This window comes from Carcharodon carcharias, chromosome 13 (assembly GCF_017639515.1).
Source record: "Carcharodon carcharias isolate sCarCar2 chromosome 13, sCarCar2.pri, whole genome shotgun sequence".
In the NCBI taxonomy this organism is placed as follows: Eukaryota; Metazoa; Chordata; class Chondrichthyes; order Lamniformes; family Lamnidae; genus Carcharodon; species Carcharodon carcharias.
This window is the reverse complement of record NC_054479.1, coordinates 114,129,067-114,143,493: the sequence shown is the minus strand read 5'-3', so window position 1 is coordinate 114,143,493 and position 14,427 is coordinate 114,129,067. Positions and strand designations below refer to the sequence as shown.

The following is a 14,427-nucleotide window of genomic DNA, read 5'->3' as shown; positions in this document are numbered from 1 at the left end:
GATGGTGAAAAGTTTTTGGGGAGTCAAGAGGTGAGTTAATCACCTCAGATTATCCAGCCTCTGACCTTTTCTTGTAGCCACAGTATTTATAGAATACTGTTCTGTGATAGTCCCCAAGATGTTGATAGTGGGGTATTCAGCAATTATAATGCTGTCGATTGTCAAGGAGAGGTTATTAGACTCTCCCTTGCTGGAGATGGTCATTTCCTGGCACTTGTGTGGTGTGAATGTTACATGTCACTTATCAACCTAAGCCTGAATGTTGTCCTGGTCTCCCTGCAGTGGGTACACATTGCTTCATTGTCTAAGGAGTTGAAAATGGAATTGAACACTGCAATCATCAGGTTACACATCCCCTCTTCTAACCTAATGATGATGGAGGGAGGGATGAAGCAGCTGAAGATGGTTGGGCTTAGGACACTGCCCTAAGGAACATGTGAAGCAATGTCCTGGGCTAAGCCAATTGACCTCCAACAACCAAAACCATCTTGCTTTGTGGTATATATGACTACAGCCAGTGGAAAGTTTACTCCCTGATTTCTATTGACTTCAATTTTACTCGGGCTCCTTGATGCCACACTCAGTCAAGTACTTCCTTGTTGTCACTCTCATTTCACCTTTGGAATTAAGTTTTTTTGTCCGTGTTTGAACCAATGCTGTAATGAGGTCCTGAGCCAAATGAACCCAAACTGGACATCATAAGCAGGTTATCACTATGTAAATGTTGCTGAATAACACTTGTCAACAATGCCTTCCATCACTTTGCTGATGATTAAGAATAGATTAATTACGCAACAATTGGCTGGATTGGAATATCCTGCTTTTTGTGGAAGGGATATAGCTGGGAAATGTTCTACTTCGTCAATAGATACTAGTGTTATAGTTGTACTGGGATAGTTGGCTAGGGGTGTAGCTAGTTCTGGAGCTCAAGTTTTCAGCACCACAGCTGAGATGCTATCGGAGCCGATAATCTTTGCTGTATCCGGTGCAATCAGCTATTTAATAATTTCAAGTAGAATGAATTGAATTAGTGAAGACTGGCATATGTGATGATGGAAACCTCAGAAGGTGGCCGAGATAGATCAACTACTTGGCTAATGATGGTAACAAATGCTTCAGTTTTCTTTTTGCATTGATATGCTGGGCTCTCCCATCATTGAGGACTGGAGTATTTGTAGAGCCTCCTCCTCTGGTTAGCTGTTTGATTCACCACCATTCACAACTGGATGTGGCAGGACTGCAGAGCTTTGATCTGACCCACTGGTTACAGATTACTTAGTACTATCTGTCGCTTGCTGCTTCTGCTGTTTAGCATGCAAGTAGTCTTGTGTTGTAGCCACATGTGGTTGGAACCATATTTTTAGGTATGCCTTGTGCTGCCCCTGCCATGTTCTTCTACACTCCTGATTGAACTAGAGTTGATTCTCTGGCTTGATGGTACTGGTAGAGTGAGGGATGTACTTGGCCATGAGGTTACACATTGTGTGGGAATACAATTCTGCTGCTACTGATGGCTCATTGTGCCTCATGGATGCCCAGTTTTGAGTTGCTATATCTATTCTAAATCTATCCTATTTAGCATGTTGGTCGTGCCACCATCATGACAGCACGATGGAAGGTGTCCTCAGTGTGAAAGTGGGACTTCATCTCCACCAGGAGTCACTCTTCCAATACTTTCATGGACAAATTCATCTGCGACAGTTAAATTGGTGATGAGGAGATCATGTTGATTTTTTCCCCTCATGTTGCTACTCTCACTATCAACTCAGCCAGTAGTGGTGCTACCAAACCATTATTGGTGATGGATATTGAAGTCCCTCACCCAGAGTACATTCTGTGTCTTAGCTACCCTCAAAGCTTCTTCCAAATGGTGTTCAACATGGAGGAGTACTGATTGATCATCTGTACAGCAGGCGGTAATCAGCGGAGGATTTCCTTTCCAATGTTTGACCTGATGCCATGGGACTTCATGGGATCTAGAGTCAATGTTGAGGACTCCCACAGCCAGTCCCTAAAAAAAGTAATTAGTTTTTATGAGGTTTAGTTACCTCTGGTGGGAAAGGACATACCCAGTGATGGTAATTGTAGTATAAGAGTCTGGTGCATAAAGGGCTAAAGTGGAACTGAGTACAATACTGCCCACACAGAGATGTAAGAACTCATAACCTGCACTTAGGGGTCAGTCTAGGTTGGACAGAGCTGTGTGCACAAGTAAACGTAGAGACAGATCCTAGCTTGAACCCTTTATATATAGTCATAGTTCTAGTAGTTAATAAATACATAATACTTAAGACTACGAGAACTTCATTAAGACCAACCTGATGGTATGCAACACCCTGCAACATGGTGGCAGCGAATGGAAAAACCCAAAACCTCAGAAAAAGTACAAAGAAAAACTAAAACCCTGCAAGACTAAAGAAAAATTCGAAGTAGCATGTTGACCTAAAGAAAAGCTTGAGAAGCAGACGCGCAGAGAAAAATTGCTGGGGAAAACTCCAAAGAAAGATTTGGAAGCCGAAGGCACAAATTTAAAATTCCTCACTGCAGCAGAAGATTCCATAGAATCCCTTTGAAGTCCAGCTTAAATTCCTGCAGTGCAGAGTCAGCAGACCTAGCAGGGGTGAGCCAAAGTTTTTAAATTCCAGGATAAAGCGGGTCCTGAGAAACTTTTAAATAGCTCAGTGGTCAGAAATGGCCATTTGGAAACTCGATTGGAAAATCCAGATTCCCAAGACGGCACTTGAATACGTGCTTACACCGAAAAGGGAAAAAAGAGATTGATTCATTTGTCCAGAAGAATCGTGAACAAAGAATCAGCTTTAAAGGCCAGCAAAGGCCAGAATTTGATGCTTTCGCTACCCTGAAGCATAGCGCTGAAATGGAGAAGCCTGCAGCCAGTCGATCCAAGCAGCCATCGTTTAAAATTTTTTTAAGGCTGAACGCGAGCACCATTGTAGCGGGAACCGGCCAAGGCTGACAAGTGCAGGTAAACCCTTTGTCTTCAAATGAATGACGGCGCCATCTTGAATTTTAGCAGCTTCTTAAAGTTTTTAAAGCATGGATCAGAAATTAACTCTTCCAATTTGGACTTATCTAAGGCCCAGATCAATCATATAATTGGGGACTTTGGACAAAAAGATTCCTCATGTACATGAGTGCTTCAGGTCTGGATAAAAAGACAGAAGCTGAGCAAGTTAATAGACTGCTTTATTCGGTAGGCTTGCTAGCGGATGACATTATTGCTAGACAAGTAAGCAACAAATCATTCAAATTTGAAGGAGTACTATAATCATTCAATGTTTATTTTAACCTAAGAAGTAACAAAATCCTTGAAAGAGCTAAATTTAATAAGCGTGTCCAGCAGCCAGGAGGACCTGTCAACTGATTCATTAATGGTCTGTACAGGATGGCTGCAGGCTCCGAATGCGGAGACCTAAAATCTGAACTTATAGGAGTTAATTGAAGTCACAGACCAGTGTACTACGCTTCCGGAGGGCTGTTGGTCATGGGGTTGAAATACATTGTCATAGGAAAGGAAGTCTTTGCAGTCATGTGGGCATGCAAGAAGTTTTCAGATTATATCATCAGCCTTAATGTCACAGTTGAAACAGACCATAAGTCAGCAGTCTCATTACTGGATGAGAAGGAGCTAGCAAAGATGCCTACCAGAATCCCGAGGTTCCGCCTACATCACAGGAGATACGCTAATGAGATGGTATGTGTCCAGAGTAAAAACCAAACAATGGCAAAAATACTTCCCAGGATCACATTAGGCCTACCAATAAAACAAGACACCAATCTTATCCAAGAGTTGGAAGCGTACTCCCAATTTGCAAGGACCCACCTGCCAGTGACCAAAGTAAACTCCCAACAGATTTGCTAGGAAAAAACGTGAGATGAGTATACCTGCATCTGCCATCACTGCCAACAAGGATGGCCACAACAGAGACCAAGCAACGGTATCATGAAAGGTTGATTCAAACAACAAAAACACTTTATGGTCATAGACAATCTCCTGATCTACAATGAGCGGCTGGTCATCCCAGTTTCCCTTCAACCGGAGATCTTTCAAAAAACACATCAGAGCCACTTGGACAATCTGCTCTCTGGTGGCCAGGAATTTCCAGGGCAATTGAGGATACCATAGCAAACTGTCAGGTGCGTGCACGGCACAGGACCAAAGAGAGCCCCTCATCCCCACAAAACTCCCTATTAGGCCATGGGAGAGGCTGGGCATTGACCTATTTATCTTCAACAGCAAATCGTTCTTTATAGTGGTGGATTGTCTAGATGGGTTGAGATGAAACAACTGTATACAACTACACAGAGGCAGTAATTAAAGCACTGAAATGTTCACGAGCCATGGCATCCTGAACGAGATCATGTCTGATAATGGCCTGCAATTTTCAAATAAGTACTTTGTGCACTTTTTCACCACATCTGGCTTCCACCACCGTACTATTTAAGAGTTAACCACATTGAATATCTGGGGTCACATATAGACCAGACCAGGTAAGGATGACAGACCAAGTTTGATCCCGGTCCTGGCCGTGGTATTTCATGGAGGCCCTGCCTCCTTGTCTTGCCCTGCGCGTGCGGAGTGGCGCCCCTTAAGCTATGATTTGCCAAAATTGTCTCTCTTATGGTTAGAGATGCCTATGGTCCTTTGGGACTATGACTAAATGATTATTGATACTAGCCTTTTATTTCAGATTTATTTAGTTAACTGAATGCAAATTCCTCAGCTGCTATGGTGCGATTTGGACTCATGCCTCTAGCCCAAGCCTCTGAATTACTCATCCCATACATAGCCACTACATGACCATACCCATGTGTAGTTATTTGCATCATCAAGCATAAATCCTTCAAGATATTTATAAAAAAAACAATTGAATTGAATTATTAATCAGACAGAATTTAAAATTGTGAGCAAGAAAAGACGAGCAATCCAAAACTGAAAAAGGGTCCCACAAGTATGTTATCCATAACCAAATTACTTCAACTATAATTAGCTTGCTAGTGTCTATCATTTGCTTTTTGCATCCAAATGAAGTTAAATGGTTTCCATTTTGCATAGAACTCCTTATTGGATATTAGGATGTTCCCAATCTCAGTGGAGAGATATCTTCTAGAAAATGCCTGTTCTCAAACTGCCTTTTGCCAACAGTTCTTTGGTCCAAAACAGTGGTGTCAGTGAACAATCAAGGGGCACCAGTAATACATCAGAACACATAAATTAGGAGCAGGAGTAGACCATGTGGCTTGTCGAGCCTGCTCCGCAATTTAGTGCAATCATGGCTGATCTTGGGCTTCAACTCCATTTTCCCACCCACTCCTCATATCCTTTAATTCCCTGTGAGACCAAAAAATCTGTCTGTCCCAGCCTTAAATGTATTAAATAATGGAACATCCTCAATCATCCAGGTAGAGAATTCCAAAGATTCACAACCCTTTGAGCAAAGTAATTTCTCCTCATCTCAGCCCTAAATGATTGGCCCCTTATCCTGAGACTGTGCCCCTCTGTTTTAGACTGTAATAGTTCAGGTATTGCCCTCTATAAACATATAGGATTAGGCTGCCGTACAATTGAGTAGAACTCTCCTTTAAGTCGCCTATTATTAGGAGTCTGAAGTAGGCTATAGGGATTGCGTAGAAGAGCACTCTGGACCACCTCTGTAGTTTTCTTCTTCTTACTGTGGAGAAGCATTTGGCTCAACAATGAAATATTTGCTGCTAAGATTGGAAACTCAACATATATTGGAGTTCAGCTGTGAATCCACATCCTACCACTATGTGGCTCTATGTAGCCATAGGCTTGCTTCAGAGAAGACTTGCAATTCCTTTGTAAAAAAATCTCAGAGGTGTGATTGAAACTTAACTACCTGAGTAGGTTCTGTATTATATGCCAAAAGATTTGCTTTTTGTTTGTTGGTTTATATTCACACTAAGATGCACCTGCAGCAAAAAACGTAGAGATCCTGAAGTTAGTTCTGCTATATCTGTGCTGATGGAAGATGGTGCATTCATTGATGGTTTGAAGAACTGATCATATCTGAGTTCCATGGGTTAGCATATGTACAAAATGACTTGCAGGAATGGAGACCAATGCTGCATGAAGTTCAATGTTTAGTGACCTGATCAGGGAAGGCAAGTTAATATCCTGACCACTCTCCCTTTTCTTCCTTTGGCAACCCGAGCACCGGTACACTTTTCACCTTCTAGAATGAAAAGCCACAAATAGAAGCCTTCACAATGCACTCTGGTTAAGTGGTCAGTAATTTGGGATTTTACAGTGCATCATCTTCATCTTCACTAACAGAAATTACTTGCATGTTCAACCCTAAGCCCCCTTTCTCTATTTAACAGGTAGATACCATAACTTCACTCAGTCCTGTTGTAGGTCAAATAGGCAGATAAAATCATGAGAAACAAGCCACCAGAGGGTTACCTGTCTAGGACTGCCCAGGTTCAGGTCTTTTTGTACCATAAAATTGTACAGGGCATGGCAGGGTACAACTATGATCTGCAGCATACTGTAGAGATCTCTACTGTCCTGTCTGGGCAGTAGAAGCACCTCATTAAGATCCAATGGTATTCTCAATGACCACTTTTGTAGAGACCTGTGCTTGGATGGAGCATTTCCCTGTTTTGAGTCATCTTACTGGGGTCATTTCCATTGGAGCATCAGCTCACATGGTCTATTTTCCCTGAAAAGGTTAGCAACAGCTGAACTTTGAAGAATGAACACACCGTGATGATTTCAAAGAACAAAGAAAAGTACAGCACAGAAACAGGCCCTTTGGCCCTCCAAGCCTGTGCCGATCATATTGCCCGTCAACTAAAACATTTTGCACTTCCTGCGTCCGTATCCCTCTATTCCCTATCCTATTCATGTATTTTTCAAGCTGCCTCTTAAACACCACAATCGTACCTGCTTCCACCACCTCCTCTGGCAAGGAATTCCAGACACTCTCTACCCTCTGCGTAAAAAATTTCCAGCATATCTCACATTGATGTGCAGGATCCTTTTTCTGTTGCTGCACAGATCTGTAAATTCAGGGACTATGTTTCATGTGTAAGGACAGCAGTCTTCATCATCTTGGATTTTTGGCAGGGCCGCTGAATCTCCTGCAGCTCCACCACGACAGGACTGGAAAATCCTGACTTTAAATCGTGCAGGTCTTAATGGAACACGTGTGTGTTGACTGAGTGAAGTGATGATATCTGCCTGTTAAATAGAGAAAGGGGCCTTAGGGTTGAACAGGCCAGTAATTTCTGTTAGTGAAGATGAAGATGATGCTCTCATGCCCACATGTCCGTCCTTGGCCAGCTGCAATGTTCCAGCGAAGCCCAAAGCAAACTGGAGGAACAGCACCTCATCTTCCGATTAGGCACTTTACAGTCTTCTGGACTTAACATTAAGTTCAATAACTTCAGATCATGAACACTGTCCTCCATCATCACCCTTGTTTGATCCCTTTTTTTCAAATATTTGTTTTTAAATTTTTATACATTTTTTCCCACCTATTTCTATTATTATTTTTAAAATTTATTTCCATTAATTGTTTAATCCCCACCTTATAGCCTATTCGATCTTTACTCCCACACTGTGCCCTCCCCTCCCCTCCCGCCACCCCACCCCCACTAGGGCCATCAGTCACTTGCTCATCCTGCTTTCTACTCTTAATGTCACCATTAGCACCTTCTTTAGCCAGTATCACCACCATCAACACCCCTTTGACCTTTAGTTTATGACATCTTTCGCAATCTCTCCTTTGCCTCCACCCATCACTGGCCTTGTATCCAGCTTCACCTGTCCCACCCCCATTAAACAGTATGTATTTCACCACATTTTTACTGCTCTTTAGTTCTGGAGAAGAGTCATATGGGCCCGAAATGTTAACTCTGTCTTTCTCTCCACAGATGCTGGCAGACCTGCTGAGTTTTTCCAGCAATTTTTGTTTTTGTTTCAGTCTTCATCAGTGTCTGTCTCAATGACAGTCTTTGCTGAACTGGTTAGAAATAGCAGCCTACAGTGCTTGCCTCATGGCAGAGTCACATGACTATGGCAAGCCAGGTAGTTCACTGGTAGTCCACTTAGTAAGATTGCATTTCCAAAACCCAAACATCCCCCCTTTCATATTGAACAAAAGATAGAAACATCCCCTTTTGCCTAGCAAACAAAAGACACATTTGTTTGCACGACCCTGTGTGACAGTGCATTATCCACGTTACCCACTATACGCTCACTGTTTTCATGCATTGATAACTGTTTGTTCTATTCGGCAGTCTCTGCACATGCATTCCAAACATAGGGCGGAATTTTGCATCCCTACCTGCTGCCGGGATTGTCCAGGGCCACCGAAAATCAATGGGCTTTTGGCAGGGCTGCCGAATCTCCTGCAGCTGGCTGCACCATGACGGGGCCAGAAAATCATGGCCATAAACTTTAAACCGTTCAGGCCTCTTAATATAACACGTGTGTGTTGAAATTAGCTGTACGTCTGGGTGATGTTCCTTGTCCGGAGTGTTGTTCCTGTGGTCTTTGTTGCCTTGGTGACAGTTGATGTTCCATTTCGGCTGTCGGGGACATGTGGATCTCTGGGATTGATGGTAGTTCTATGCTCAATACAGCTGGTGAGATCCCTTCTCCTCGACTGGCCAATTGTGGTGAAGGAACAGCTTCGCCAGCTGATCGTATATGCTTGCGGTTGCAACTGTATAAGTTGTTGAGTTTTTCAACTCCTGCTTTGAGTCGCCAGCTCTGGAATTGTGGGTCATTCTTTCCTCCTGGTACCTTTGTGTTGTCCCTGAAATTTGTTTGTTCAGATCTCGCACAGTTTGGTTCATTGAAGATTTCAGTTTATTGTGCATTTTCAAAGATATAGACTCAGCTAGAATTTTCCCCTTCAACTCTCCCAGTTCAGCTCTGATGTGAACCTTTCCCTGTAGAACATTTACCTTTGGCTCATGCATTTCATTGCACTGACATGGTCAGCAACCATCTTGTGGTTTAAAAGCCAAAATACTCCAGATGCTGGAAATCTGAAACAAAAGCAGAAAATGCTGGAAAAACTCAGCAGGTTTAGCAGCATCTGTGGAGTGAGAAACAGAGTTAATGTTTCGAGTCCGTATGACCCTTCTTCAGACATGTGGTTTGCTTGTGGTTTACCTGCTTATTGTCTCCCTCACTCTGGAATCTTTTGTTTCCCTTTCTCCATTTGCACATTTGGTGTTATCAGTCCAAGCTTTAGGCTTGCTTTAGCTGAGATTAGTTTTTTTTATTCATTCACGGGATGTGGGCTTCGCTGGCTGGGCCAGCATGTATTGCCCATCCCTAGTTGCCCTTGAGAAGGTGGTGTGTGCTGCCTTCTTGAACTGCTGCAGTCCATGTGGCTGTTGTTCTGTGATCTGGAATTCCAGATCTTCCACCTTGCCATTGCATTGGGTTGTCAGACTAATTTGTCCTCTTGGTCCTAGTATCATGCCATCATATAGCCTCAACCTTACTTTTGAGGGCTTCATTTCCTGATCGTCATGTTGAGCCACTTCACACAGATCTGTGAAGGTCTTTATGTTGAATGATGCACCAGTGTCTATCTTCTTGTTGTCTTGATACTTTCCCTCTGCAGTGATCGTGGCAACAGTCACAAACCATTTATCACCTATAGACTTGACTGAACCAACCCGTTGTTGTATCATTTATGGTTCTTCATCAAACTCATCTGGTGAACTCTCTCCAGTGGTCATCTGCATAGGCTTGCTTTGCTTTTTATTAGCTAAGCACTTGTGTGTGAAATGATTCAGCTTCTTGCAGTTAAAACACTGCTTTCCCCATGCTAGGCAATCCTTTTCCTGTGCATGCTGTTCTCCGCAGTATTTGCATCCTGCGCTTTGTCTAGCAATTGCTCCACTCTTTCAGCTTGGACTGCCTCTCAGCATTGTGAATCTCCTAGTCTGCTCTGCCATACATATGCGCTAGCTGACGTTTCACAACTTTTCTATTTCGACACATGCCTGTTACTTTCTTTAGCATCAGTTCCTCATCTTTCTGTAAACTTGCTCTCACCAAGGGGTCTTGCATGCCTAAGACTAATCTATCTCTAATCAGCCCGAATTCACATGATTCTGCCAGCTGTGCTACCGCCATCACGTAACGTTCAATGGTCTCATTCTTACTCTGAACTCTAGTGTTGAATACATAACGTTCATATGTAACATTCACTCGGGGTTCAAAATGTGCATTAAAGGCTTTCAAAATCTCTGCTGTCTTTTTTCTTTGTTAGATTTAGGGTGGCATACACTTTGTAGAGGTCATTCCCCAGCAGTGTTAATAGTGTGGCTACTCTTATCAGTTCAGGCTTGTTCATTATGTCTGTTGCAATTGCATAGTTTTGCCATTTTAAATGTAAAAGCTGTCAGTTCTGCGATGTATCACTGTTCATTTCGACTGGAAATGGGCTTGGAAAGTTTACAAAGTTTGCCATGTTCACTCACTCAGTGTTTTGAGTAGTTTTCTGCAGATTAATATTTTTCAGTGTGCCTTTCTGAGCTATGTCTCATTTGCAGCCTTACAACCTTTGTTGATTTCCTTTGTTCTTTTCAGCCACTTTTTTGCAGATTTTGAACCTTCCTGTGTTCCTGGGTTCTTAGTGTCTTCTCAGCACCTTTTCCCAGACTCAAAAATCTATTTTTTCGGCACTTCTGTACACCATGTTTCATGTATAAGGAGAGGCTCATGGTATAGTGGGTAACATACTGGCAGTGATAGAAGATTGGCTGGCTAACAGGAGGCAGAGAGTAGGCATAAATGGGTATTTTTCAGGTTGGTAAGATGTAATGAGTGGTGTGCCACAGGGATCAATGCTGGGACCTCAACTGTTTACATTTTATATCAATGACTTGGATGAAGGGATGGATGGGATGGTTGCCAAATTTTCTGATGACACAAAGATAGATAGGAAAGTAATTTGTGAAAAGGGCATAAGGAGGCTACAAAAAGATATAAATACGTTAAGTGAATGGGCAAATGTCTGGCAAATGGAGTATAATGTGGGAAAATGTGAATTTCTCCATTTTGGCAGGAAGAATAAATGAGAGGCATATTATCTAAATGGTGAGAGGTTGCAGAGCTCTGTGATGCAGAGGGATCTGGGTGCCTTATTGCATGAATCGCAAAAGGCTAGTATGCAAGTAGAGCAAGTCATTCAGTAAGCCAGTAGAATGTTAACATTTATTATGAGGAGAATTGAATACAAAAGTAGGGAGATTATGCTTCAGTTATACAGAGCACTAGTGAGGTCACATCTGGAGTACTGTGTACCGTATTGGCCCCCTTACTTAATCAAGGATTTAAATGCGTTGGAAGCAGTTCAGAGAAGATTTACCAGACTAACACCTGGAATGGGCAGGTTGTGTTATGAGGAAAGGTTAAGCAGGCTAGACTTGTATCTGCTAGAGTTTAGAAGAATAAGAGGCGACTTGATTGAAACATATAAGATCCTGAGGGGACTCGATAGGGTGGATGTGGAGAGGATGTTTCCTCTTGTGAACTAGGGGTCATTGTTTAAAAATAAGGGGTCACCCATTTAAAACGGAGATGAAGGAAAGTTTTTCTCAGAGGGTCGAGAGTCTTTGGAACTCTCTTTCTGAAGAGGCAGAGGAAGCAGAGTCTTTGAATATTTTTAAGGCAGAGGTGGATAGATTGTTGGTAAGCGGGGGGGTTAGGTTATTGGGGGTAGGCAGGATACAGCCATTCACTTTATATATTTGTTCATTGATCATTAGTATATTAAACAAAAACAAGTGTGGAACACATTTATTGTTAGGATGTGGTGAATCAAACCATTGGTTATTCATGTGGGCCTTTTTCTTCCCTAGATTCTGTTTGCAATTTGTTGATAATTGATAAAAATATGATGCCAACATTTTATTGTTATATTTCCTTGTAATGCAATAAGATACACATCAGCTTACTTCTGACATTCAGCAACCTTAAAGGAATGTTGTTACCCTAGTAAAATTATAGCTATGTTACTTTCCCAGGTGTTTGTAAGCAGAGATGCACAGTAACACAATGGGTAATATGATGATGCTGCTTCAACAGAAAACATACTTTCACCAAAAAAAGTTAAGTTTTTCAAAACCCCTTCAATATATTGAAGTGGTTTGATATATATTCCATTTGATACAAAGCAAACACTGCTGGCCGTAAGAATGTTGTTTATGGTGTGGGAGCTTTTGTTCCTGAAAGTACCACTCCTGAAAAGTGAATTGCACCAGGATGATATTTTCCCCCTAAATAGTTAAATGACTTTCTGATCAGTAACCATGGAGAAGAAACATAGCTTTTGGAGTTACCTATTGTTTTAGAATTCTCTATTATCTTAGACAATATCATACGGGTAGGGGAGGAGGATTATTACTGGAATGGCAACAGTTTTACTATAAACAAGAATAGGTTTGCAACATAATTGATTATTCCCGCTATCCCAATACTGTTGTAGCCTATATAAAACTTAGTTCAATAATTATTACTAGCCAACAACAAAGTAAATTTCCTCACCTTGGAATAAGCCAAATTGTCACTTGATGCATTATGAATATTCTCCTAATGTTGGCAATGGAAATTCCATACATTATGCTTTCAGAATTTGCTACTGGTCAGCTGAGTAGTAAATACAAGTACAGCATTAGTAATGGGGGAAATAGCCATTCTAACAGAAATAAAAACAAAAAAACTGCGGATGCTGGAAATCCAAAACAAAAACAGAATTAAGTTATTTTCAATTAAAGCAAATTTAAAGAATTGTATGTTCTTATCTGTCTTATCGGAGCTGCTTTCACACCGATATTCTGCTCTTCTCTAATTTAGTTTATATTTTTATATTAGATGATGAGTCTTTCCAGCTTCAGAAGGATGAGGAATCCCATTGTACCTTCAATGGTGCAGACAATGTTCATCATTTAGTGGTATGGTCAAGATGCCACACATTGAACAACAATTTACTCTGCTATCTAGAGGAATCTATCAAAAGAAATCTTTCCAATCTTATGAAGTGCTTTTAAATTTAGAAGGAATGGAAAGATAGTTTGCTCCCAGAGATGTGGCAGGGTGTCTGTTGAAATAACTGTCCCTCCCTTGTTGACTCATATTCCAGGAGTCTCTTTTTTGATTGTGGGGAAGTCTCTTGCTTTTGCTTGACTGACCAGCTGAGAGTAAAAATTTCACCAGTGAACCCAATGCTATTCTACAAAAGCCTGGGGAAGCTGGTTAAACCTCTCTTGTTGGTATTAGAAAGTACTTGTGTTGTCTTATGAAGCTCCCCCAATGACCCAATGAGTAAATGCACTTTATGCAGTCATACAGACCTGAAATGTTCCAAATTCTGCTCCTCCTGGCTTGATATCAAAGATAAAATTAATGAACTCATTTATCTGGTGACATTACTTCATGGAAACCATGGCAGGAAAACCTGAATGGAGCAGACAAAATGTTCTTTATTGAACAGCCCAATTTCTCAGAGGGATCCTAATACACGTATTAAGCCTCTTATTAGCATATTGAAGAGCATAATGCCTGTTTTAGGTGGCTACCCTAAAAGCCTGAAAATTGTCCAAGGCCAGTATACCACTGGATGTTTCTCAGGTATCTTGAAGCACAGGGTGTAACTCTGAAAAATTAGCCATTAATAGCACTGTTTTCCATCCATAAACTGGGTGCACCAATCATGAATTTCTACCCCTCAGTGTTGTGAAACAATTGCTTGGATTTTCAACCACCGTCCTGTCCCAAAATAGATAGGATGGTGGCATTAATATGGAAAAGAAATGAAGAGACTTATGATCATGTCCCTGTGTTGATTTGGTTTTTCCTTCCACCACATGTAATTTATACTTTCCCTCCTGCATTTGTTTCTGCCAGCTTGGGGCAGCTGTGGAAGATTTCCTAAGGCCATCTCTCCCTCCTTTTAGGCCATGTTCCCCTTCCCTTTGTTAGATGTTGGCCCAGCCTGCTATAACATATTTAAATGCCTCTCCAATTTTCAGGCCCCTGTGCACCTTTAGCATGGTCTCCACTTTTTTGGGTGTTGCAGGACTGTTAGAATTCCCATTGGTTGTAATGGTGGGTTCCAGCTGTCAGGGTCCTGCCCTGTACACATTATGATCCCCAGCCCAGAGAAATAAGCCAGGGTCAGGGCAGGGTTGAGGCACCAGGTAGAGGTTCTGCTTGATTCTCCTTTGCTGGGAAGAGGACAATCCAGGACAATGTATTCATAAACCATGAAAAGTGAAATGACAGGCAGAGACATTCATTCTAATCTCATAGAGAAGGCTGAATGCTTTCACTGTTGAATGCTTTCATTTAGATGCCACCAGATTGCATCAAAGGTCTAAACCACAGACATATTTACAATTCTTAGTAAA

The 14,427-nt window shown here is 41.7% G+C and overlaps 1 protein-coding gene across 1 annotated transcript in view; it reads left to right on the top strand.

Moving 5' to 3' along the window:
* Nucleotides 1-14,427, top strand: part of ttll3 (tubulin tyrosine ligase-like family, member 3) — a 90,464-nt gene that overhangs the window by 14,160 nt on the left and 61,877 nt on the right. Inside the window, exon 6 of the mRNA XM_041203115.1 lies at nt 12,893-12,972. Within this exon, the coding sequence (XP_041059049.1) occupies nt 12,893-12,972 (80 nt within the window). The remainder of the gene's footprint in view (nt 1-12,892; nt 12,973-14,427) is intronic.